At 37.4% G+C, this 27,727-nt stretch overlaps 1 protein-coding gene across 8 annotated transcripts in view; it reads left to right on the top strand.

Moving 5' to 3' along the window:
* The window catches only part of ATXN2 (ataxin 2), a 137,601-nt gene that overhangs the window by 83,519 nt on the left and 26,355 nt on the right, over positions 1 to 27,727 (top strand). For 6 of the 8 annotated variants that reach the window (XM_060118306.1, XM_060118309.1, XM_060118303.1 and 3 more), the window contains exons 13-18: positions 351 to 458; positions 735 to 805; positions 9,854 to 10,155; positions 11,196 to 11,259; positions 12,139 to 12,291; positions 12,680 to 12,746. In XM_060118306.1, coding sequence (XP_059974289.1) covers positions 351 to 458; positions 735 to 805; positions 9,854 to 10,155; positions 11,196 to 11,259; positions 12,139 to 12,291; positions 12,680 to 12,746 — 765 coding nt within the window. The remainder of the gene's footprint in view (positions 1 to 350; positions 459 to 734; positions 806 to 9,853; positions 10,156 to 11,195; positions 11,260 to 12,138; positions 12,292 to 12,679; positions 12,747 to 27,727) is intronic. The other 2 variants (XM_060118304.1, XM_060118308.1) reach the window with 1 other exon arrangement.

Below are 27,727 nucleotides of genomic sequence, written 5' to 3'. Positions count from 1 at the left end.
AGAGGGCTGCGTACCACAAAAAAAAAAAAAAAAGGCATTGTTGTTTTATTCATAGGTATGTATCAATATTTGAGGGTACATTTAAAATTTTATACAAATGAAGTTAGTTGTTTAAGTAATGCTGCTAATTTCATGTTATTCTTGAATATGTGTTGTTAAGATAGTTTACATTCCTGGGTAGTAAATGTCAATATAAATAAAATTATTAGTGTTTCATATGTCTGCAAAGTTGGAAAGCCTCTGTTTAAATGTTCTTTTCCAGAAACATAGGATCAAAATTTTTGAATATTTTCCCTTTACTTCTATAGCTCCTATCTAACTTTGAGTTTTTGTAAAATATTATTTTCTAGCTAAAGATTCCAGGCTTCAAGATCAGAGGCAGAACTCTTCTGTAGGGAATAAAGAAAATATGAAGCCCAGTGAGACATCACCTAGCTTCTCAAAAGCTGAAAGTAAAGGTTAGAGCTTTAAAAAGTCTTTGGGTATATCTGTAGAAATAGGAAGGAATATGTCTTACTCTCTTGCCCAATACAGAGTATTTTTGGTCAGTACTTTTTCTTAGGATTGTGCGTATTTAAATGCGTAATTTAACATGTCAAAATCTATAATTAACATATTGAAATTTTTATTATTTTGATAATAGAATTTATTTTCATTTCTAACATCCTATCCTAAAAGAATTTTAAGTTAAAGATTAGAAATAAATCTGGATCTAACACTTCTTAATTTTACAGGTATATCACCAATTGTTTCTGAACATAGAAAACAGATCGATGATTTAAAGAAATTTAAGAATGACTTTAGGGTAAGTATTGTATTGACTAATGAATTAGAATTAAAAAAATTTTTTTTAAGCATTACTAAAAATTCTTATATCATCCATTTACAAAAATGCATTATATATACACCCAGAAAAATCAAACCATGTGTGTAGAAAGCTAAACATCTTTTTTTTTTCCTTTTTAATTTATTTATTTTTTGGCTGCATTGGGTCTTTGTTGCTGCACGTGGGCTTTCTCTAATTGCTGGGAGCAGGGACTCCTCTTCATTGAGGTGTGTGGGCTTCTCTCATTGCGGTGGCTTCTCTTGTTGCAGAGCACAGGCTCTAGGTGTGCGGTCGGTCTTCAGTAGTTGTGGCTCGCGGTCTCTATAGCGCAGGCTCAGTGTTGTGGCGCACGGGCTTAGTTGCTCTGCGCCATGTGAGATCTTCCCGGACCAGGGATTGAACCCATGTCCCCTGCATTGGCAGGCAGATTCCCAACCACTGTGCCACCAGGGAAGTCCCTAAACATTCTTATAGTTGTCTTTGCGTATTCTTAAAGTTGTCTTTGCATATGCTTTGAGTGAGGTAACTAAAATCATGAGATTGGGTAAGAACAGAGATATAATATATATAATATATAATATATAATAATACAGAGATATTAAATGAAAGAGAATGTAATTCTGACATTGGAAGTCACCATAACGTAAGTTATTTGATATTCATTTGACTACTTTATTCAGTGACAGTAGAGCAATGCCAAGGCATTGATTATCTGATGTGGCATGTGGAAGATGTACTGGACCCTGGTTTTACAAGAGTTGCAGATTTACACTTCATGCACAAATGTATTGTGGTAGACATCCTTCTATAATATCATTTCTCTCCCTTAAGACTTGCTGAATGTACTCTGATCTCTCCTGGATGACCATTTCATTCTTTTGCACAGTATTTACTGTAACATATTGTGCATATCAAGGTATATTTTGAGACCAAATCAAGAAATTATCCTGAAACTTAGCTTCTTAATGTGGGAAAATCTGATTATCAGCCTTTGAAAGACGACTTAAAATATGAATGGATCAAAAGCAAAAAGCAGCCTTTTCCTAGCCTGTGTTCTAGCTTCCTAAAAATTAATAAGTTTTTGCCAGTAGCTTCATTCCTGACTTTTTGGCACTGTTTAAAATATTAAATATTATTTCATACCTTAGCACAGTTATCTATTCAGCTTTAATGCTATTAGCAGTTGTAAATTTAAGTTTTAATTTTTTAAGCTATAGTTAATGCATGGACACGATACAAAGAATGCCCAGTGACTGAATGCCCAGATGCCCACTACCAGCTTAATACATCAAGCACTCCAGCACAGTTAAAGTCTCCTGTGTACTTGCCCACCTCAGCTGCATCCTCCTGCCAGAGCGAAGGGTATCTTTCCTTGCAGTTCTTTATACTGCATATGAGAAGATCCCTAAGCAACAGATGGTATTATTTTGCATAATCTTCAGTTTGATATAAATGTCATGTTCTTGCCCATACTTTTATTTCCTCAGCATTATTTTTTTACAGTCATTCATTCCCTTCTTATAGTACACTTGTATGAATTTATTATGTTATAAAGAAATTTTTTTACTTTGAAGCATATTAGAGAGTATGTTTTTTGTAACAGTTTTATTGAGGTATAATTTGCATATCATACAATTTTGCCATTTAAAGTGTACAATTTAGCAGTTTTTAGTGTATCCACAGGTTTATACAGTCATCACATAAGCCCTTAGCAGTCACTGCTTATTAGCTTTCAAACACTCCTCCCCCCAACCCCCATCCTAAACAACCATTAATCTCCTTTTCGTCTCCATGGATTGCCTGTTCTGGACATTTCATATGGATGGAACCATACAATAAATGGCCTTTTGTGAGTGGCTTTTTTTTCACTTACCATCATGTTTTCAGGATTCATCCATGTTGTAACCTGTGTCAGTACTTCATTCCTTTTTATGGATGAATAATATTCCGCTGTATGGATAGACCATATTTTATTTATCCATTTATCATCAGTTGATGCCTCTGGGTTGTTCCCACTTTTTGACTGTTATGAATAATGCTGCTATGAATATTAGTATACAGTTTTGTGTGGACATATGTTTTCATTTCTCTTGGGTATATACCTAAGAGTGGAATTTCTGGTTCATCTGGTAACTCTGTCCTTAACCTTTTGAGGAAAACTTCTGAACTCTTTGCCAAAGCAGCTATGCTATTTTACATTCCCATCAGCAGTATGGGAGGGTTTCCGCTTCTCCACATCCTTACCAGCACTTGTTACTGTTTTTCTTTTTGATTATAGTCTTCCTGTGGTATGTTGTGGTTTTGACTTGCATGTCTCTGATGGCCGATGATGTTGAACATCTTTTTATATGGTGATTGCCCATTTGTTTTTTGTTTGTTTGTTTTTATCTTTCTGCACATTTTAGTGAAGCAATTCATAACTACTGATTTTATTAGGAGATATATGTTGATGAAAGTATCCCCAAACCATCATTCATGAAGATCATTGCCTGCCATTTTTCACAAGACGTTTCAGCCTTATACATAAGATGTTTACATATAACCGAACTGACATTACCACAATATATACATCAGTATTTATAGTCACAATATGGACATAAATGTCAACATCTATCAAATAATGATAATTAGATATCTATGTGAATGTCATTTTGCTTGTATTTCCTTCTATTAGTAGACATACTAAATAATCAACTAATTATAAAGTAATAAATGGGACAGGCAAAATGCCAAAAAATACTTCTAGTTATAAATTAAGGAAAATACAGTCCTGATAATTGATTACCCATTTGTATGTCTTCTTTGGAGAAAAGTTTATTCAGATCTTTACCCATTTTAAAAATTGAGTTGTCTTTTTATTGAGTTGTAAGAGTTCTGTATATATTCTATGTACAAGTCTTGCATCAAATGTGTGGCTTGCAATTTTTTCCTCCCGTTCTGTGGGTTGTCTGTTCACTTTCTTGATGTTGACAACTAAAGCACAAAATTTTTTAATTTTGATGAAGTCCAGTGTATCTATTTTTTCTTCTGTCCCTTGTGCTTTTGGTGTCATATCTAAGAAACCATTGCCTAATCCATAGTCATAAAGATTCACTCTTATTTTCTTCTAAGAGTTTCAATTAAGGCTATGATCCATTTTGAGTAATTTTTTTTAAAATTTCAGTGTAGTTGATTTACAATGTTGTGTTAGTTTCAGGTGTATAGCAGAGTGATTCAGTTAACACATATGTGTGTGTGTATATGTATTCTTTTTCAGATTCTTTTCCATTATAAGTTATTACAGGATACTGAATATAGTTCCATGTGCTATGCAGTAGGTCCATGTTGTTTTTCTATTTTATATATAGTGTGTATCTGTTAATCCCAAACTCCTAGTATATTCCCCCGCTCCTTCCCCTTTGGTAACCATAAGTTTTCTGTGTTTGTGAGTCTGTTTCTGTTTTGTAAATATGTTCATTTGTATCATTTTTTTAGATTCCACATGTAAGTGATGTCATATATTTGTCTCTGACTTACTTCACTTAGTATGATAATCTCTGGGTCCATGCATGTTGCTGCAAATGGCATTATTTCGTTCTTTCTTATGGCTGAGTGTGTGTGTGTGTGTGTGTGTGTGTGTGTGTATGTGTATACATACACACCACACCACATCTTCTTTATCCATTCATCTGTTGATGGACACTTAGATTGCTTCCATGTTGTGGCTGTTGTAAATAGTGCTGCTTTGAATGTCGGGGTGCACGTATCTTTTCAAATTAGAGTTTTTGTCTTTTCCAGATATATGCCCAGGAGTGGGATTGCTGGATCATGCGGTAGCTCTAGTTTTAGTTTTTTAAGGAACCTCGATACTGTTGTTCTTAGTGGCTGCGCCAATTTATATTTTGAGTAATTTTATTTATTTATTTATTTATGTTTAATAAATTTATTTATGTATATATTTTTTGGGCTGCATTGGATCTTCGTTGCTGCGTGCAGGGTTTCTCTAGTTGTGGCAAGCGGGGGCTGCCCTTCATTGCGGTGGCTTCTCTTGATGCGGAGCACAGGCTCTAGGCACACGGGCTTCAGTAGTTGTGGTGCAGGGGCATAGTTGCTCCGCGGCATGTGGGATCTTCCCGGACCAGGGCTTGAACCCGTGTCCCCTGCATTGGCAGGCAGATTCTTAACCACTGTGCCACCAGGGAAGTCCCAATGATCTAGGTTTAAATCTTGCCCTCTGTACAACATTGAGGCATGTTGTCTACATCTCCCAAGCCAAAATGGGATAATTGTAGAACCTACTTCATCGTGTTCTTGTGAAAATTAATGAGATACTGCCTGTAAAGTGTTTAATATAGTTCTTAACACATAGTATGTACTCAATAAATATTAATTTTTATTACCAAAATATAGATGAACCGAAGTTGTACCGGCAATCACAGGTTTCTTTTTCTCTGAGTCACATAAGAATTTTAGTTTTCCCATAAAAATGTCTATTCTACCCAAAGCAATCAATGGATTCAGTGCAATTCTATCAAAATTCCAATGGATTTTTTCACAGAAATAACACAAACGATCCTAAAATTTGTATGGAACCATAAAAGACGTGAATAACCAAAGCAGTCTTGAGAAAGAACAAAGCTGGAGGTATTACGCTCTCTGATTTCAAACTGTATTACAAAGAGATAGTAATCTAAACAGTATGGTATTGGCATAAAAACAGAAACAGATCAATGAAACAACAGAGAGCCCAGAAATAAACTCATGCATATACAGTCAATTAATTTATGACAGAAGAGCCAAGAATATACTATGGAGAAAGGACAGTCTCTTTAATAAGTGGTGTTGGGAAAACTGAACAGCCACATTCAAAAGAATGAAACTGCACCACTGTCTCTTTTTTTTCTTTTTTTAAAAAAAATTATTTATTTTTTGGCTGCATTTGATCTTCGTTGCTGCGAGCAGCCTTTTTCTAGTTGGGGCGAGCGGGGGCTACTCTTGTGGTACGTGGGCTTCTTATTGCTCTGGCTTCTCTTGTTGCGGAGCACGGGCTCTAGGCATGCGGGCTTCAATAGTTGTGGCTCACGGGCTCTAGAGCAGAGGCTCAGTAGTTGTGGTGCATGGGTTTAGTTGCTCTGTGGCATGTGGGATCTTCCAGGGCCAGGGCTTGAACCCGTGTCCCCTGCACTGGCAGACAGATTTTTAACCACTGTGCCACCAGGGAAGTCCTGCACCACTGCCTTATACCATACCAAAAAATCAACTCAAAATGGATTAAAGATGTGATAGTAGGATCTGAAACCATAAAATTCCTAGAAGAAAACATAGGCAGCGAGCTCCTTGATGTTGGCCTTAGCAGTGATTTTCTTATTTGACAATAGAAACAAAGGCAACAAAAGCAAAACTGAACAGCTGGGACTACATCAGATTAAAAGTCTTCTGCACAGCAAAGGAAGCCATCAACAAAGTTAAAGGGAACTACCAAATGGGGAAAGAATTTGTAAGTCATATGTCTTATGAGTTAATATCCAAAATGTATAAAGAACTCATACAACTTAAATAGCAAAAACACAGTCTGATTTTAAAATGAGCACAGGATCTAAATAGACATTTTTTCCAAAGAAGATGTAAAGATGGCCAACGGGTCCATGAAAAGGTCCTCACTAATTATTAAGGAAATTATTAAGGAAACGTAAATCAAAACCACAATGAGGGGACTTCGCTGGTGGTCCAGTGGTTAAGAGTCTGCCTTCCAATGCAGGGGATGTGGGTTTAATCCCTGGTCAGGGAACTGAGATCCCATATGCTGCGGGGCAACGAAGCCTGTGCACCACAAATAGAGAGAAGCCTGCCCGCTTTAACAACGAGCCCACGTGTCACAACTAAGACCTGATGCAGCCAAATAAATAAATAAACAAATATTTTAGAAAAACAAAACCACAATGAGGTATCTCACACCTATTAGAGTGGCTATTCTCAAAAATACAAAACAAGGAATAACAAGTCCTGGCCAGGATGTGGAGAAAAGGGAACCTCTGTGCACTATTGGTGGGTAAATTGGTGCAGCCACTATGGAAAACAGTATGAAGGTTCCTCAAAAAATTAAAAATAGAACTATCATATGATCCAGCAGTTCCACTTCTGGGTATTTATCCAAAGGAAACGAAAACACTAACTCGCAAGATATCTGCATATATATGCGCACACAGTGGAATTACTCTTCAGCCATAAAAAAGAAGAGTAATTGCCATTTTTGACAACATGGATGGCCCTTGAGGGCGTTATGCTAAGTGAAATAAGTCAGAAAAGTTCAAATATTGTATGATCTCACTTATTTGTGGAATCTTAAAAAAAAAGAAAACAAAACAAAACCCAAACTCATCAGTACTGATGGGTGGTTGCCAGAGGCAGTGGGTACAGCAAAATGAGTGAAGGTGGTCAAAAGGCAGCAACTTCCAGTTATAAATAAGTCATGGGGAAGTAATGTACAGCATGGTGACTATAGTCAGTAATACTGTATGGTATATTTGAAAGTTGCTGTCTACGTATTTCCCACCATAAGAAAAAAATTTTTTTGGCTTCCCTGGTGGCGCAGTGGTTGAGAATCTGCCTGCCAATGCAGGGGACACGGGTTCAAGCCCCGGTCTGGGAAGATCCCACATGCCGCGGAGCAACTAGGCCCGTGTGCCACAACTACTGAGCCTGTGCGTCTGGAGCCTGTGCTCCGCAACAAGAGAGGCCGCAATAGTGAGAGGCCCCTGCACTGCGATGAAGAGTGGCCCCTGCTTGCCGCAACTAGAGAAAGCCCTCGCACAGAAACGAAGGCCCAACACAGCCATAAATAAATAAATTAATTAAAAAACAAAACAAAACAAAAAACAACTTGTTTGACTGACATTTAAAAAAAAAAAATTTTTTTTTCACTGTGTGGTAATGGCTGTTATCTAGATATTGTGATCATTTTGCAATACATACGTATATTGAATCACAGTGTTGTACACCTGCAACTAATACGATGTTATATGTGGATTATTTCTCAATAAAAGGAAACTGGTTCAATTTTGAAAAAATAAAAAGGAGAATAGGGCCTCCCTGGTGGCGCAGTGGTTGAGAGTCCGCCTGCCGATGCAGGGGATACGGGTTCGCGCCCCGGTCTGGGAGAATCCCATATGCCGCGGAGCGGCTGGGCCCGTGAGCCATGGCCGCTGAGCCTGCGCGTCCGGAGCCTGCGCGTCCGGAGCCTGTGCTCCGCAACGGGGGAGGCCACAACAGTGAGAGGCCCGCATACCGAAAAAAAAAAAAAAAAGGAGAATAATCTCAGTTTTCTTTTATGTTTAGTATATTGCAGATAGGAAATACAGAAGAATGTTCAAAAGCATGCATTGTGCCTTATTTTCCTCATTTATAAGATTGCGCTAATAGTATGTACATCAAATAGGGCTGTTATAATGACTGAATGAATGAGTTTGTAAATAGTTTAGAACAGTGTCCAACCCATAGTGAGTACTATAGGTATGTTTGCCATTATATGAATAACAACATCAAAAGCCTTATTTTTGCCTTGATCAAAGACCCTTGTAACAAATATTTAAAGTTTTATGCAGTACACAATTAGTCCATTATGCATATAGCCTCTACTTAACATTAAGTACCTATATTGTGACTTAAACTCCCACTGTGTCCAAATGTTGCTTTCACCTTCTGTCGTCAACTGCTTGGAGACTTTATAACTATATTGGTGATGCAGTGAAGCTTGAGAAGCCCCTGAGATGTGTGGTGCTGCTTGCCAGGATACCAAGGGCTCCGGTAGTGAGAATTTGACAGTGGTCCGCCTTTCCTGAGGCTGAGGAGGTAGTTTGTCTCTCTAGTCTTGCAGCCCCTTCTGCTGCACAATTGCTCATTAGCTTATTCTCACTGCCTAGGGCTGCTGCTTGGATTTATTCTCATTTCCACCATGGCTCCTTCTACTTGCTGCCCTTTTCTTCTCTTTTTCTTGTCATTTCCTTCAGCTATTCCTGTTTTCTTTCTTCTATGGAGTAGGGCATCTTAAATCATCATCAGATAGTAGTAGCATTGACTGCTTCTGGTCTGCAAACTTAAAAACCCCATCACTTATTTTACTAACGTTTTTGTCTTCTGGTCTTGTTGGTGCTTCTGTTTTGTGGTTTCCTTTATGGGTTACAAGGTCTAACTGACCTACATGTCTAGCCAGGTCTCTCTCTGAATCCACCTACTTCAGACTTTCCAACTCACCACTTCTCAAGGTCAAGCCCAGGTCTTAGTCCAGCCGCCATAATGGTCTCTCTACACTCTTACTTGGCTTCCTGCAGTTCATTTTCCACAAAGTTGCTGTGCTCATCTTTGTGAACTATAAATCTTCTCAGTCTGTACCTGCTTAAAATTCTTCAGTGACTTCTCATTATCCTGAGAACTAAAAGTTAGAGTTCTTAACATAGCTTTCAAGTTCCTTTATCATCTCGTTCCTCCTGGGTGAATTTGTCATTTCTTGACTCATCTTGTGTCCACCAGTATACTCTTCTGTTCCACAGCGGGGCCATCTTCTCCCTTTCCTGTGGGTCTTTAAACATGCTGTTTCTTGTACTTAGACTATTAGTCCCTTTTCCAAACTCCCCCGCAAACCCCCAACATCTTTCACACTTTAGACTAGATGACATTTCCATTGAGAAGCCTTCTCTTTCCGTGAGTTGCTTTTTCCCGTGGGATCCTATAGCATTTACCCCAGTTTGTCAAGTGTCTAATCTCATCCAGATGGAAAGCTTTGGGAGGATAGGAACTATTTCATATTTCCATTCCTAGCACACACAATTTCTGACACATGGTATGCACTCAGTAAATATTTAACTTTTCAGGCTAGGGCATTTTAGTGCTTGGATGACTGTAGTTGTGTTGTATAGACATTTTGTTATTGTTGCCTTATAATGAAAACATTACTCGTAAAGTACGAAAAAAACCTTATTCAGTTTGTGCTCATGGAAAAAAATTGATTACTAGAGTTATTTAAAATATTTAAGTATTATTTCCTTTATTTAGTTACAGCCAAGTTCTACTTCTGAATCTATGGATCAGCTGCTAAACAAAAATAGAGAGGGAGAAAAATCAAGAGATTTGATCAAAGACAAAATTGAACCAAATGCTAAGGATTCTTTCATTGAAAATAGCAGCAACTGCACCAGTGGCAGCAGCAAGCCAAGCAGTCCCAGCATTTCCCCTTCAATCCTCAGTAACACAGAGCACAAGAGGGGACCTGAGGTCACATCCCAAGGGGTTCAGACTTCCAGTCCAGGATGTAAACAAGAGAAAGATGATAAAGAGGAGAAGAAAGACGCAGCTGAGTGAGTAAACCTGGAATTTAGCACGCCTGTTACTTACTTAACTTTTCCTTAAGGTGTCCAGAGCCTTCCAACTCAAGAATCTACCTAGACTTTTAGACTGCTTTATAAGTAGCTCTCAACTTAACAAAAAACTGGTCTAAACAAATGACATCTTAAGTCAATTAGGTCATTGCACCCTATACTCTTCTTCCCTCCTCCACCGTTTTTCCACCCTGTGGCAAAAAACCCTATGCATAAATTAAGAACGGCTTATTTATAAATGTACAGGGAGTTGAAAAATCACTGGCTTTGGGACTGATACCCCTGTATGCTAGTCAGTACCCACCTCCTGGCTGTGCTACTCGACTAAGAACTTCCACTGCCAAGAAGAGAGAGAAGTCTCTGGTGCCCCTACTTGGAATTCAACGTGTTTTCCATCAAAAAAAAAAAAAAGTTTTAGTTAATAGTTAGATTCGTTAAGATAGAATTAATTCTGCACATCCAATATATTATCAATTAAATGGGCTTTTGTGGGCTAGTCTTGGAACCTAACCACACCACCATTGATTTATTTGTTCTGGGTTCCATACAACCCAGTTACAGATGAACTTTTGGAATGCAAATGTTGATAAGTCAAGGAGCACTTATTCTTAATTTGAGGCAAAATTTTTTTATTAGAATCATGGTTTTTCCCAAGATATTTCATATAGGAAACAATTTATCACATAAAAAATACTGCATGCTAGAGAATTGGTATATTAAGGATTGCTTTTATGGATATTTTATAAGGGGCTACTGTCTTCAGTTTAAGTTTTGTTGATTGCTTTTGAGAGAAGCGTTCGTATTACAGTTTAAAAAATTTGTCCTTTTTTGGCTAGTAATTATCAAAATAAGGGGTGAGAATTACGTATATGTGTGTTTTAATGAAGAGAATTAGTGATCTTCTAGTGAGAATTGTTTAAATGTTTAGCAATTTTAAAAAGACTGTCAGGTATAAAAGACTTTACAGTAGCATAAGTTCCATGCAGATTTCACTGGGCTTTATTTTTTTTCCGGTGTAGGCAAGTGAGGAAATCAACGTTGAATCCCAATGCGAAGGAGTTCAACCCTCGTTCCTTTTCTCAGGTAAGTTTTTCTCTCTCTCTCTTCGAAGTAATCTAGCCGCTTAAAAAAAAAATTATTTGTAGTAATATTCCCTTTCCCATACCTGCCATCTAAATTCAGTTTCAGTATGCTAAAACAACTTTTAGTTTAAGTTCTTTTTTCTTCCGTAGTCATTAATGAATATTTTTGAGCCATAGGAAAAAATGCTAGTCTTGTCATCACTTAGATGTGGTCTGGGGCAAATTTTTTAATCTTTCTGACTCAGAATTTGAAGATGGTTGGTCAACGAGGCTCTCAGGTTCACAGATATACAGTTATTATTCTACTGACTTTGTAAGATGATGTGTTTATTTTTTAATTTTTAAAAACAGTCTCCAGTTCCTTAAAAATCACCACTGCTGGGTTTTTTTTGTTTGTTTGTTTGTTTTGTTTTTTGTTTTTTGTTTTGCGGTACGTGGGCCTCTCACTGTTGTGGCCTCTCCCATTGTGGAGCACAGGCTCCGGACGCGCAGGCTCAGCGGCCATGGCTCACGGGCCCAGCCGCTCTGCAGCATGTGGGATCTTCCCGGACCGGGGCACGAACCCATCTTGTCCCCTGCATCGGCAGGCGGACTCTCAACCACTGTGCCACCAGGGAAGCCCCTACCACTGCTGTTTTTAATAGCATTGTTGATTAACTGGTAACATTAATCAACCAATAATACTTGGTTATTGGTAACATAACCAAGTATTTTTTTTCTTTTATTTGAAACGTGGAAGTTTATTTTCTGTGAGATATTTTCATTAAGAGGTACTACTTATCAACAGTGAGTAAAACTGAGAAAAATGGGGGGAATCAGTCCTCAAATTGCAGTAATGGTTAGCTTTTCACCTTAAGGTAGTTGATTTTTGTTTTTGTAGCCAAAGCCTTCTACCACCCCAACTTCGCCTCGTCCTCAAGCACAACCTAGCCCATCTATGGTGGGTCATCAGCAGCCAACTCCAGTTTATACTCAACCTGTTTGTTTTGCACCAAATATGATGTATCCAGTCCCAGTGAGCCCAGGAGTGCAAGTAAGTCATAGAATTTGGTGTTCATTTACCCTCTCTAAGTTATTTGTATTTGACACCAAGCACTCTGTAGGTGTGCAGTGATTTGAGGCAGTGATGGTATAACAGAGGTATTTAGAAAGTGGAAGCTTGCAGTGTGGTGTGTTGTTAGTATAAGGACCTAAGTCTGAGAATGTTTCTGGTAAGAAGGATGATTTAGATTTACTGTAGTTTGGGGTTTGTCCTTTTAGCTGTGGGTGTGATTTTATTTTTTAATGACTCATAAAGAATCAGGAAACCTCAGAGCTAGCTCTCTAGCAATATGCAACTAAGAGAGAGTGGTAAAATACATTCTTAATATCTTGAGAGCCTAATCTCCAGTTTTTGTTTTTGTTTTTTTTATTCCCTTAAGCCTTTATATCCTATACCTATGACGCCCATGCCCGTCAATCAAGCCAAGACATATAGAGCAGGTAAAGGTGAGAATAATCCTGCCTGTATTTGCTTGTAGTCTGCATGCTGCATGAATTAAATAACTCAATTTATAATGAATAAATATTTGTGGTTCAGTTTTGACTTTCAGTGAAGCTGTTCATTGACTTCTGGTGCTCAACGTTACATCAGGTATTTAGATGCATTTTTATGAACAAAAATAGGAGGAGAAAATACCCATCAGTCGTGAATTTCAGGATCCTCTTCACAAGAAATAATTTAATTTTGAAGTTTTCAATGTTAAATTTGGAAAGAGGGTTCACTACATTAATTTAACTAGTTGCTGACGTTCTTATTTTATATATGATTTTTTCCCAAAAAATTTAGAATTTCTTTTTGAGCAGAGGTGGCTCACTTCAGAAACCATCAAAATGGTATTAGAGGAATGTTTCCTCATCTTTAAAATGAGAGTGTTGTATAATCTAGTATTCTCTGTGCAGAAGAGCCTTCATAGAAAAAAAACACATTTATCTTAAAAGGAAATTTCTTGATGTTGAAAAATGCTAAAGGGTTCCCCTCTTTTGCCATTTAGGTAATTGAGAGCAATTATTTGCTATAATTTTATTGAGCATAGAAAGTAGAATGGTTTATATAGTAAAGTCATTTCTCAGTACCCAGTAATTATCCCCATCACGCAAATTTCACTTCTTTTTTTCTTTTCCATTATAGTTTATTGCAAGGTATTGACTGGAGTTCCCTATGTTGTCTGTCTCGTATATGGTAGTTTGTATCGGCCAGTCCCAGGTGCCTCATATGTCCCCACCGCGTTCCCCTTTGGTGACCATAGTTTGTTTTCTGTGTCTGTGAGTCCGTTTGTTTTGTAAATAAGTTCATTTGTGTCATATTTTGGACTCATATATGTGATATCGTATGATATTTGTCTTTCTCTGCCTGACTTCCTTCACTGTTAGTATGATAATCTCTAGGTTCATCCATGTTGCTGCAAATGGCATTATTTCATTCTTTTTTATGGCTGAGTAATATTCCATTGTCTGTATACCACATCTTCCTTATCCATTCATCTGTTGATGGACATATAAATTTAAGTTGCTTCCGGGACTTCCCTGGCAGTCCAGTGGTTAAGACTCTGTGCTTCCAATGCAGGGGGCGCAGGTTCAGTCCCTGGTCAGGGAACTAAGATCCCACAAGCTGTGTGGCGCAGCCAAAAAAAAAAAGTATGTTATCCTTTATCTTTCCTTAGAACACTGGAACCCATTGGAAGAACTCTACCTTGGATCATTTAAAGTTTTCTAGTTATAGGGTTAATCTTATTCTGAGGACCTGCCATTTTCATATCTACATACTTCGTGTGTATCATATATAAAAGTATGGACATTTTTGTTAGATAGCCAGAGTCTGTTATCACACTTTATAAAAATGAACAGTAATTCCTTTTTATCATGTAATAACCATCATAATTAGATTACCCTGACTGGGCCAAGAATATATTTTTACAGTCCGTTTGTTTTGAATATGGATCAAAATAAGATCTTCACATTATTATATTTGTTACATGTCTTTGTAGTTCCCCTGCTGTTTTTACCCCTGTTGTTGCTTTGTGGCAGAAACCAATTATTATGTAGCATGTCCTGTATTCTAGATTTGTCTCTTTACTTCTTGTGATGTCATTGTTTACATTCAGGTTTAACTTTTTTACGGGAAGAGATAAGAATACTTGATAGATATTTGTGAGTACTCTATATTGGATCATTCGAGAGCTGTACAATATCTGGTCCTACTTTGAGTTATGTAAGATTTATTAAGGGCTCAGGTGGTGATAGCCTGATCCTCCCCTCCCCAATCGTAAAGTTTTCTATTAGTCTTTCATCTAATTCATTAATGATTGATACTTAACATCATCTTTTCATTGGGCTGTGGTTCTCAAATTTTAATGTACATTAGAATCACTTAGAGAGTTTGTTAAAAACACCAATTGCTTGGCCCCATCCCCAGAATTTCTAATTCAGTAGGTTTGGGGCATAGCCTGAGAATTTACTTTCCTAGTGCAATTTATAAAAAAACCAATTCCCTAGTGATCCTGCTGGTACAGGGCCATACTTTGGAAATCACTGTAATTAGGAGTTTGAAAACAGCGATTTCTGAATTTCTAGTATTTCTGCTCCATTTATTAGCTAGAATCATTCTGTAAGGGACTATTCTTTTTAACAAGGGCTGTTTGGGTATCCTGAAATAGTTTGTACAGGCAAGTTATGAATACATGGATTTTCATATAATTTTATATATTCATTGTATTTCAGTCAATTATTATTTTTTTTGCTGCTCCCATTGTCCCATCTTTGATCGATGGTAATCCCTTCAAGTTGGCTCCTGTGTCCTTTGGGTACTACTCATTTGTCTCTGATAGCTTCCTTTCTGCTACAAATATGATGTCTCAGGCTAATCTTCTAACTCTAGGCCTGGATCAGTAATCCTCCAAGCAACCCTCATTCTCTTTGCTGGGAAATAGTATTTAGAAACTGTTTTCTGGTTATTGGATATATTCATTGCTGTTGAGTTAATAATATCTGTCTTTGAACAAATTACCACAAAGCTTAGCTGCCTAAAACAACAAACATATATTATTTCACTTAGTTTCTGAGGGTCAGGAATCCAGGAGCTACTTAGCTAGGTGGTTCTGCCTTAGAGTCTCTTAAGAAGTTGCAGACAAGATGTTGGCTACAGCAGTGGTTATCTGAACTGGGGCTGGTGGATCTGCTTCCAGATTCAGAGCTGTTGGCAGGATAGTTCTGGTCATAATAACATGGCAGCTGGCTTCTCCCACAATGAGTATTCAGAGAGAAACTGACATAAATGGAAACAACAGTTTGTTTAACAGTCTAACCTTGGAAGTGACGTATCTTAACTTCTGTCATTTGCTATATAGATCAGGCAGAGCAAATCTGGTGCATGTGGGAGGGGACTGCATAAGGGTGTGAATACCAGGTGGCGGGATCACTGGGGGCCATCTTAGAGGCTGGCTTATTTACATTTTCCTATAATGTGTATTAGATGTTTCCGAACTATTTGTTGTCTAACTCCTGGACTACAGAATAAAATTTAAGATTTCTTTAGTATCTCACTAAGAATTCTTTAAGTGCCAATTTTCAGAGTCAGGAGTTGCTGCCCTTGTTACTTCCAAAATACTATTTCCTATAGTCACTGAGTTATGCCAACAGTTTGACACATAGGTAGGTTAATCTGATTGAGTTCGTTATCATTTGTAAGGATAGTTTTTTAATTTATTTTATTTTTTATGTGTGAAATACATATTTTCAAAGTGGAAATTACATAAAAAGATTATTCAGAGAAGTCTTGCTTTCATCCCAGTCTCTTCATTTGTCCTTTCCTCATCACTTCCATCCCAGATGTGGATCATCCTTTCCATCACCAGCAGGTGATCATTTAAAGTTACTTTCTATATATCCTTACAGTGTCTATTTTTGCAAGTATACATTTATTTCTTTGCAAATAATACATTCTATTTTTTTTAAATGGTTCTATTTAGGATATATAGTTGACCTTTGAACAACCCAGGGGTTAGGGACACTGACCCTTGTGCAGTCAAAAACTGAATATAATTTATAGTCAGTCCTCCATGTCCATAGTTCTAGATCAACCAACAGTGTATCGTTTAGTGCTATAGTACTTACTGTTGAAAAAAATCTGCGTATAAGTGACCCACACAGTTCAAACTTCTGTTGTTCAAGGGTCAACTGTAATTCGAATGCCATAAAATTCATCCCTTTGAAGTATACAGTTCGGTGGGTTTTAAGGTATTCTCGGAGTTGCCCAGTCATCACCACAGTCAATTTTAAAACATTTTCATCACTCCAAAAAGAAACCTCATACCTTTTAGTAATTGTTCCCCTCCCACCCCATGCTCATATACACTCATACCCTAGACATGCTAATCTACCTTCTTTTCTCTATAGATTTGCCTATTCTGGATATTTCATATGAATGAAATCATATTGAATGCAGTCTTTGTGACTGAGTTCTTTCACTTAGCATAGTGTTTTCAAGGTTCATCCATGTTGGAGCATATATCAGTACTTCATTCCTTTTTATGGATGAATAATATTCCATTGTATAGATACCATATTTTATTTATCCATTCATCAGTTGATGCTTCTTCGGGTTGTTCCCACTTTTGACTATTGTGAAATAATGCTGAACATTAGTGTACAGTTTTTGTGAGGACTTATGTTTTCATTTCTCTTGGAGTGGAATTAGTGTTGAAACTGCCACACTGTTTTCCAGAGTGGCTGCACCATTTTTTATTCCTACCAGTAGTGTACAAAGGTCCCAGTTTCTCCACATCCTCACCAGCACTTGTTATCTGTTATAATCCTAGTGGTTATAAAATAGTATTTCATTATGGTTTTGATTTGTATTTCCCTAGTGACTGAAGATGTTGAACATACTTTCATGTGTTCATTGACCATTTGCATATCTTCTCTGGAGAAATGTTTATTCACATATTTGACCTAGTTTTTAATTAAGTTATTTGTCTTTATATAGTCTGTATACAAATCTTTTATCAGATACAGGATTTACAGGTATTTTCTCCATTTTATGGGTTGTCTTTTTACTTGCTTGATGGTGTCCTTTGCAGCACAGAAGTTTTTTAATTTTGATGGAACTTCGATTTATTTGTATTTTTGTTGTTGCTTTTGCTTTTGGTGTCATACTAAGAAACCATTTCCTGACTCAAGGTCACAAAGATACACTGTGATTTCTTCTAAGAGTTTTATAGTTCAGCTCTAACATTTAGGTTGGTGATACATTCTGAGGTAAGTTTTGTGTATAGTATGAGGATGGGGTCCACATTCATTCTTTTGCATGTGGATATCCAGTTATCCCAGCACCACTGGTTGAAAAGACTGTTCTTTCCTCATTAAATTGTCATGGCATCCTTGTTGACATTTATTTTTCTTCCCTCATACATAAAACGAAGCACACTATATGTACTGTTCCGCACCCATGAGTTTTTTTGTTTGAAGGCATCATATTCCTAGAAATTACTATATATCATTGTATCAAGATTTTCCTTATACTTTTTTTGTGTGTGTGTGTGTGGTACATGGGCCTCTCACTGTTGCGGCCTCTCCCATTGCGGAGCACAGGCTCCGGACGCGCAGGCTCAGTGGCCATGGCTCACTGGCCTAGCCGCTCCGCGGCATGTGGGATCTTCCCGGACCGGGGCACGAACCCGCGTCCCCTGCATCGGCAGGCGGACTCTCAACCACTGCGCCACCAGGGAAGCCCCCTTATACTTTTTTAAATTGAGTTATCTTACTGAGTTGTAGGAGTATGGGTGAATATAATTCCTTTTTCTGTATTTCAAACATTTTCTTGTAGTCTATGGCTTATTTATTCATTTTGGAGTCCATTTGATCAATTTTTCTTCTATGGTTGTGTTTTTGTTTCCTCTATTTGCATACTCCAAGGTTGCAAAGATTTTCTCCTGTGGTTGGTTTTTTCCTAGAAGTGTTATGACTTTCTCCTTTGATTTACCTTTTGATTTTTTGATTTATGGTTTTTAAGATTTTTGCACACTCATGTAGTAAAAGAATTCATATGCTTTCTAGAATTTATATAACTCCCTCTTTTTTACATTTAAATTTCTGATTGATTTGGAAATTACCTTATACACAGTATAAGGTATGAATCCAGTTTATCTTGTTCCAAATGGCTATCCAAAATTGTTAACCAGTTTTATTGTTCTGTAATTTACATACAACAAAATGTCTTTCTTTTAAGTGTACATTTTGATGAAAACTGTACTCCAGTGCCACCCACTCCAGGCAACCACTGTTCTACTTTCTCTTACTGTAGATTAGATTTGACTTTTCTAGATATTTTTTATTTAGTAAATGGAATCGTGTATTGTATTTTTTGTGTCTGGCTTAAACAACATAATAATTTGAGAATATTTCATATTATCATCTGTATCCGTTTATTCCTTTTTATTGCTGAAGAGCATTCCATTTTACCACAGTTTACCCATTACCAGTTGATGGGTATTTGTATTATTTTCTGTTTCTGGGTGTTGTGAATAAAGCTGTTAAGAACATTTTTGTACAAGTGTTTGTGTGAACATTTGCTTTCATTTCTCTGGGTTAAATATCTAGAACTAGAATTTTTTAGTTGTATGGTGAATGCAATTTTAAATTAATAAGTAACTGGTAAATTGTTTTCCAAAGTGATGGTGTCATTTTACATTTCAACTGATCAGCCATGTATGAGAGTTACAATTGCTTTGCATCCTTGCCAACGATTTTCTGGCTTATTTATTTATCTATCTATCTATCTGGTTGCACCAGGTCTTAGTTGCGGCAGGTGGGCTCCTTAGTTGCAGCTCGTGGGCTGGGCTCCTTAGTTGTGGCTCGCCAATTCCTTAGTTGCGGCATGAGGGCTCCTTAGTTGTGGCATGCGAACTCTTAGTTGCAGCATGCATGTGGGATCTAGTTCCCTGACCAGGGATCGAACCCAGGCCGTCTGCATTGGGAGCACGGAGTCCTGTCCACTGCACCACCAGGGAAGTCCCTTGTCTGTCTTTTTAATTTTACCCCGTCTGATGAGTGTGTTACGCTACCTCACTGTGGTTTTAATGTGCATTTCTTTAATGATTACTGATTGTGAACATCTTTTCATGTGTTTATTAGCTGTCAGTCTTCTTTTGCAAAGTGTTCAAATCTTTTTCCTTTATTTACTTTTGGTTTGTTTTCTTACTCTTAATTGTAACCGTTATTTATATATTCTAAATACAAATCCTTTATCAGGTATAGGTATTATGAATATTTTCAAAGAGCCTGTGTTGTTTATTTTGATGAAGTCCCATTTATCATGTTTTTCTCTTATGATTCATGCTTTCTTATATCATAACTAAGAAGCCTTTGCCTGCCCCAAGTTGTGAATATTTTTATGTTTCTTCCAGAAGTTTAATACAAGTTTTAGCTTTTACAATTAGCTGTATGATCGACCTGAAGTTAGTTTTTGTGTAGGGCATGAGGTAAATGTAGCAGTTCGTTGGTTTTTTTTTTTTTTTTCCATGTATATATATCCAGTTTTCCCAACACCAGCCTCTGTTTTGCTGTTAAATTATCTTGGCATCTTCATAGAATTCAGTTGTCTGTATATGTGTGATCTATTCCTGAACTATTTTGTTGTGTTAATCTGTGTATCCTCATGCCAGTACTCGCTTTTTAATTATTGTTACTTTATAGTAAATCTTAGAATCAGTTCATGGAAGTCCTCCAGTTTTATTCGTCTTGGTTAAAATTGTTTTAGATATTCTAGGTTCTTTACATTTCCAAATAAACTGTAGAATCAGCTTGGAACTATGTGTCTGTATCTGAAGATCAGTTTGTGGGGGAATTGACCCCCTTTAACGATATTTAATTTTCCAATCCACAAGCATGTTGTATTTCTCCATTTATTTAAGTGTTCAATTTCACCAATATTTTGTAGTTTTCATTGTATAAGTTTTGCATTTGTTTACTTAAATTTATCACTTAGTATTTAATTTTTTTATGGCGTAAACTTTTCAGCATTTGTTTACCTAGTATATAGAGATACACTAGATTTTTTACTATCAACCTTGTGTCTTGCCACTTTGCTAAACCCATCTGTTGTTTCTAATAGCTTCTTTTTAGACTTACTTAGACTTTTCTATGTACACAGTCATAATCCAGTCAGTATATCTGTCTTTTTTTTTTAACCGTACTACACTGGCTGGGTCTTCTAATACATTACTTACTGAATAGAAGGGATGCATTCCTTACCATGCCCCTGATCTTAGGGGTGAAACAGTATCTTTCACCCTTTGGTATAGTGTTAGTTGTGGTTTAAATTCATACCTTGCTGGGGATGTTTTTTGTTGTGTTTTTTAGTGATGAATGGTTATTGAATTGTGTCAAATACTTAAGCATCTCTTATGCTGATCATGTGGTTTTTCTGATTTGCTGTGTTATTTTGAAGAATTACATTGATTTTTTTTAATTGAACACTTCAGTGGCTTTTTTTAAAAAATAAATTTATTTATTTATTTGTGGCTGCGTTGGGTCTTCGTTGCTGCGCGTAGGCTTTCTCTAATTGCAGCGAGCAGGGGCTTCTCTTCATGGCAGTGTGCCAGCTTCTGGTTGCAGTGGCTTCTCATATTGCGGAGCATGGGCTCTAGGCATGCAGGCTTCAGTAGTTGTGGCATGCAGGCTCAGTAGTTGTGGCTCGCAGGCTCTGGAGCACAGGCTCAGTAGTTGTGGCACACGGGCTTAGTCACTCCGTGGCATGTGGGATCTTCCCGGACCAGGGCTCAAGCCCCGTGTCCCCTGCATTGGCAGCGGAATCTTAACTGCTGCGCCACCAAGGAAGTCTGACTGATTTTTGAATATCGAACCAGCTTTGCATTCCTGGCACCCCATTTATACGCTTAGTCATGGTGTACTATCTTTATATGTTTTCCTGTGTATGACTTGATAGTATTTTATTAAAGAGGTTTTTGTCTGTGTTCATGGTGGATGTTGGTCTGTAGTTTGCTTTGCTTTGTAGTGTCCTTGTAGGATCTTGATACCAAGTTAATGCTGGCTGTCTCATCTAATTTACCAGATTTAATGGCATAAAGTTGTTCATAATATTCCTTTATCTTTTTAATGTCTTTAGGATCTGTAGTGATGCTCTGTCTTTCACTTCTGGTATTGATAATTTATGTCTTTTCCCCCTCTTTTATTGATCAGTCTTGTTAGAGACTTACTGACCTTTTCAAAGGCCAGCTTCTATTGTCTTGGCCAAAAAGTTCCTTCGGTTTTTTAAGTAAAAATAAGACACAGGGACTTTGCCGGTGGCCCAGTGGTTGAGAATCTGCCTGCCTGTGCGGGGGACATGGGTTACATCCCTGGTCCAGGAAGATCCCACATACCGCGGAGCAGCTAGGCCCGTGCGCCACAACTACTGAGCCTGCGCTCTAGAGCCCGTGCTTGCAACAAGAGAAGCCACCAAAGTGAGAAGCCCGCGCACCACAATGAAGAGTAGCCCCCACTTACTGCAACTAGAGAAAGCCAGCACGCAGCAACTAGGACCCAACGCAGCCAAAAATAAATAAAATAAAATAAATTTATTTCAAAAAAAGACACAGTTTTCATTTCCACCAAGAACGTTTTATGAACAACATATTCACCATTTTGTTCTGCCTTCTGCCATTTTTCAGGCAGCTTCATAATTCCAACTTCCCAAAACTTTTTACCTTTTTGAGCAAAGAGCTGTACCAGGTGCCTTTTACAGTCTTTGAGGGAATTAAAATTTTTTTCCATTAAGAGAACTTTGTAAAGACCGAAATAAATGGAAGTCCTAAGGTGCAATGTCTGATGAATACAACAGATAAATCAGAACTTCCCAGCCAAACTGAAACAGTTTTTGCCTGGTCATCAAAGAAACATGTGGTCTTACATTATCCTGATGGAAGATTACGCTTTTTCTGTTGACTAATTCCAGACGCTTTTCGTCGAGTGCTGCTTTCAGTTGGTCTAATTGAGAGTAGTACTTGTTGGAATTAATCGTTTAGTTTTCCAGAAGGAGCTCATAATAGAGGACTCCCTTCCAATCCCACCATTTATACAACATCACCTTCTTTGGATGAAGACTGGCCTTTGGTGTAGTTGGTGGTGGTTCATTTTGTTTGCCTGACGATCTCTTCCATTCCACATTATTGTACAGTATCTCCTTTTCATCGCCCGTCACAATTTGTTTTAAAAGCAGAACGTTTTCATTATGTTCAAGTAGAGAATCGCATGCGGAAATACAGTCAAGGAGGTTTTTTTTTGCCTAACCTATATGGAACCCAAGCATCAAAGCGATTCACATAACCAAGCTGGTGCAAATGATTTTCATCACTTGATTTGCACATTGTGAGTGTATCGGCTATTTCCCACATGGTAGAATGTTGATTGTTCTCAATTAATATCTCGATTTGATCGCTATCAGCCTCAACTGATGTACCCGACTGTGGAGCATCATCCAGCAGGAAATCTCCAGCACAAAACTTCGCAAATCACTTTTGACAGATTCAATCAGTCATAGCACCTTCTCCGTACACTACACAAATCTTTTTTTTTGCATTTCAGTTGCGTTTTTACCTTTCTTGAAGTAATAAAGCATAGTATGCTGAAAATGTTGCTTTTTTTCCTTGCATCTTCAGTATTAAAATGATTACACAAAAATCTACCAATTTTGATAAGTTTTTTTAAAAATGGACACTGATGTGACAGCTGCCACAATACAGTCTAACAAAATTGTTTCAAGTGAAGTTGTAGACAGCTAAGCACTACTAGAGCCATTGTACAGAATAAAACCAAACAAACTTTTTGGCCAACCCAGTACTTTCATTGATCTTTCTCTTTATCATTTCCTTTCTTTGTTTTCTTTGGATTTAATTTTCCGTCCCTTTTCTATAAGGCAGTTGCTTAGATCATTGATTTTAAAACTTTCTTTATTAGAATAGAAGGGGGCTTCTATTCTATTCTATTCTATTAGGGGGCTTCCCTGGTGGCGCAGTGGTTGAGAGTCTGCCTGCCGATGCAGGGGACACGGGTTCGTACCCTGGTCCGGGAAGATCCCACATGCTGTGGAGCGGCTAGGCCTGTGACCCATGGCCACTGAGCCTGCGTGTCTGGAGCCTGTGCTCCCCAACGGGAGAGACCACAACAGTGAGAGGCCCGCGTACCGCCAAAAAAAAAAAAAAAAAAAAAAGAAGCATTTAAAGCTATACATTTCTAATCATTACTTTAGCTACATCCCTAAAACTTGATGTGTTTTATTTTCATATTTCATTCAGAATATTTTCTGTCTTATGATTTCTTCTTTGACCAATGGGCTATTTAGTAGTGTTTTGTTTTGTTTTTTAACATCTTTATTGGAATATAATTGCTTTACATTTTTCTGCTAGTTGCTGCTGTATAACAGAGTGAATCAGCTATACGTATACATATATCCCCATATCTCCTCCCTCTTGTGTCTCCCTCCCACTCTCCCTATCCCACCCCTTTAGGTGGTCACAAAGCACGGAGCTGATCTCGCTGTGCTATGTGGCTGCTTCCCACTAGCTATCTGTTTTACATTTGGTAGTGTATATATGTCAGGGCCACTCTCTCACTTCATCCCAGCTTACCCTTTCCCCTCCCCGTGTCCTTAAGTCCACTCTCTACGTTTGTGTCTTTATTACTGTCCTGCCCTTAGTTTCATCAGAACATTTTTTTTTAGAATCCGTATATATATGTTAGCGTACGGTATTTGTTTTTCTCTTTCTGACTTACTTCACTCTGTATAACAGACTCTAGGTCCATCCACCTCACTACAAATAACTCAGTTTCATTTCTTTTTATGGCTGAGTAATAATTACATTTTATATATGTGCCACATCTTCTTTATCCATTCATCTGTTGATGGACACTTAGGTTGCTTCCATATCCTGGCTATTGTAAATAGTGCTGCAGTGAACATTGTGGTACATGACTCTTTTTGAATTACGGTTTTCTCAGGGTATATGCCCAGTAGTGGGATTGCTGGGTCACATGGTAGTTCTATTTTTAGTCTTTTAAGGAACCTCCATACTGTTCTCCATAGTGGCTGTATCAATTTCCATTCCCATCAACAGTGCAAGAGGGTTCCCTTTTCTCCACACCCTCTCCAGCATTTATTGTTTGTAGATTTTTTGATGATGGCCATTCTGACTGTTGTGATGACCATTCTGACTGGTGATACCTCATTGTAGTTTTGATTTGCATTTCTCTAATGATTAGTGATGTTGAGCATCCTTTCACATATTTGTTGGAAATCTGTGTATCTTTGGAGAAATGTCTTCTGCCCATGTTTGGATTGGGTTGTTTGTCTTTTTGATATTGAGCTGCATGAGTGGCTTATATATTTTGGAGATTAATCCTTTGTCAGTTGCTTCTTTTGCAAATATTTTCTCCCATTCTGAGGGTTGTCTTTTCATCTTGTTTATGGTTTCCTTTGCTGTGCAAAAGCTTTTAAGTTTCATTACATCCCATTTGTTTTTTTTTGTTTGTTTGTTTGTTTTTATTTCCATTTCTCTAGGAGGTGGGTCATTAAGGATCTTGCTATGATTTATGTCATAGAGTGTTCTGCCTATATTTTCCTCTAAGAGTTTTATAGTGTTTGGCCTTACATTTAGGTCTTTAATCCAGTTTGAGTTTATTTTTGTGTATGGTGTTAGGGAGTGTTCTAATTTCATTCTTCTACATGTAGCTGTCCAGCTTTCCCAGCACCACTTATTGAAGAGTCTGTCTTTTCTCCATTGTATATTCTTGCCTCCTTTATCAAAGATAAGGTGACCATATGTGCATGGGTTTATCTCTGGGCTTTCTATCCTGTTCCATTGATGTATATTTCTGTTTTTGTGCCAGTACCATATTGTCTTGATTACTGTAGCTTTGTAGTATAGTCTGAAGTCAGGGAATCTGATTCCACCAGCTCTGTTTTTTCCCCTCAAGACTGCTTTGGCTATTCGGGGTCTTTTGTGTCTCCATATAAATTTTAAGATTTTTTGTTCTAGTTCTGTAAAAAATGCCACTGGTAATTTGATAGGGATTGCATTGAATCTGTAGATTGCTTTGGGTAGTATTGTCATTTTCACAATATTGATTCTTCCAATCCAAGAACATGGTATATCCTCTCCATCTGTTTGTGTCATCTTTGATTTCTTTCATCAGTGTCTTATAGTTTTCTGCATACCGGTCTTTTGTCTCCTTAGGAATGTTTATTCCTAGGTATTTTATTCTTTTCGTTGCAGTACTAAATGGAATTGTTTCCTTAATTTCTCGTTCAGATTTTTTGTTGTTAGTGTATAGGAATGCAAGAGATTTCTGTGCATTAATTTTGTATCCTGCTGCTTTACCAGATTCATTGATTAGCTCTGGTAGTTTTCTGGTAGCATCTTTAGGATTCTCTATGTATAGTATTATGTCATCTGCAAACAGTGACAGTTTTACTTCTCCTTTTCCGGTTTGGATTGTTTTTATTTCTTTTTCTTCTCTGATTGCTGTGGCTAAAACTTCCAAAACTATGTCGAATAACAGTGGCAACCCTGTCTTGTTCCTGATCTTAGTGGAAATGGTTTCAGTTTTTCACCACTGAGAACGATGTTGGCTGTGGGTTTGTCATATATGGCCTTTATTATGTTGTGGTAGTAGTGTGTTTTTAATTTCCAAATATTTGGGTATTTCCGTTTTTTACTTTTCATTCCATTGTGATCAGAGAACAGACTGATATGAACTGCCATTTTCATCATATATTAAGTGTCCATGTGTAGTTAAATCTATATCTGGATTTTCTCTTCCATTCTGTTAAACTGTTAAGACTACTTTCCCATCCATCCACTCCCAACATTGATTTTTCCCCCCTCAGGCTTTCCTGACTTTTTTCTTTCTTGTTTTTTTTTTTCCATATGAACTTGATATTCAGGTTGACTACTCTAAAAAAAAAATCAGTTGGCTTTTAAGAACGTTTTTATTACTGAAAATTTCAAACATATACAAGTAAGCAGTTAGACTAGTACAACAGTGTAAAAGAACTCATCGGTCAGCTTTAATAGTTAGAAACTCATGGCCAGGACTTCCTTCGTGGCGCAGTGGTTAAGAATCCATCTGCCAATGCAGGGGACACGGGTTTGAGCCCTGGTCCGGGAAGATCCTACATGCTGCGGAGCAACTAAGCCTGTGCCCCAGAACTACTGAGCCTGCACTCTAGAGCCCACAAGCCACAACTACTGAGCCTGTGTGCTGCAACTGCTGAAGCCCTTGAGCCTAGAGCCCATGCTCCGCAACAAGAGAAGCCACCGCAGTGAGAAGCCTGCCCACCACAACGAAGAGTAGCCCCCACCACTGCAACCAGGGAAAGCCCACGCGCAGCAACGAAGACCCATTGCAGCCAAAAAGAAAATAAATAAATAAATTTATTTTTTTAAAAAAAGAAAGAAAGAAAGAAACTCATGGCCAATTTTGTTTCATCTACAGGACCTCTCTCCTCTCAGATTGTTTTGAAGCATATCCCGGATACACCATTTTATTTATAAATACTTTATTTTAAAATTCTTAAAGATAAGGGGTCTTTTAAAAACAAACATAAAACATTACAATACCGTTATCACACCAAAAAGACTTAACAGTAATTCCCATATCCTCAAATTTCTGTGGCTATTTTTTAAATATATTTTTTTATGGTTAATTTGTTCCAGTTAGGATCCAAATGCGATTTACAAATTGCATTTGTTTATCATGTTTAAGTCAGTTTTTTAAATTGTTTTATGTTGTGGTAAATTTTTATTATGACAGTTTTAAAAACATGTTTTGTTCATTCATACCCTCACAGAGTTGTGGACTCTTTCTTTTTTTAAACCATAGTTAAAATACCATTTTTCACACCTAAAAAAATTAGCAGTTTTTTCTTCCTATCAAATGTGTAGACCACAAGTTTTTCTTACTGTCTTATGAATTTTTCTTAATAGTTGGCTTGTTGAGCCACAATCCAGAATCCACGCTTTTCATTTGATTGGTTTCTCTCTCTTAATGTTAACTCTCTCTTATAGGTTTCTCCTTAGTTTTTTCCGTTTCTATCTTATTTAAATCTGATTTGTTTTGTCCTATATTCTTTCCCACCATCTGAATTTCATGGATTGTGTCCCTGTGATATTGTTTAAAGTGTTTCTCTGTCCCCTCTAATCCTTGTGAACTGATTGTAGATAAGAAAGATTAGTTTGTATTTTTTAAAACTTAACCTGGAATGTTTCATAGATGATGTGTGTACTTTTATTAGGAGTCTGTGTGTCTTTTTTTTTTTTTTTTTTTTTTTTTCTGGATAGTAGGAGTAACTTGGCTGCCTTATCTATCCAGGATAACGTTTCATACCAGCTCTTCTCTGTTTGTTTTAGCAGCACTGACAATCACTCTCTAGCACT

This window comes from Mesoplodon densirostris, chromosome 15, assembly GCF_025265405.1.
Source record: "Mesoplodon densirostris isolate mMesDen1 chromosome 15, mMesDen1 primary haplotype, whole genome shotgun sequence".
Classification (NCBI taxonomy): Eukaryota; Metazoa; Chordata; class Mammalia; order Artiodactyla; family Ziphiidae; genus Mesoplodon; species Mesoplodon densirostris.
This window is presented reverse-complemented; position numbering and strand designations above follow the sequence as displayed.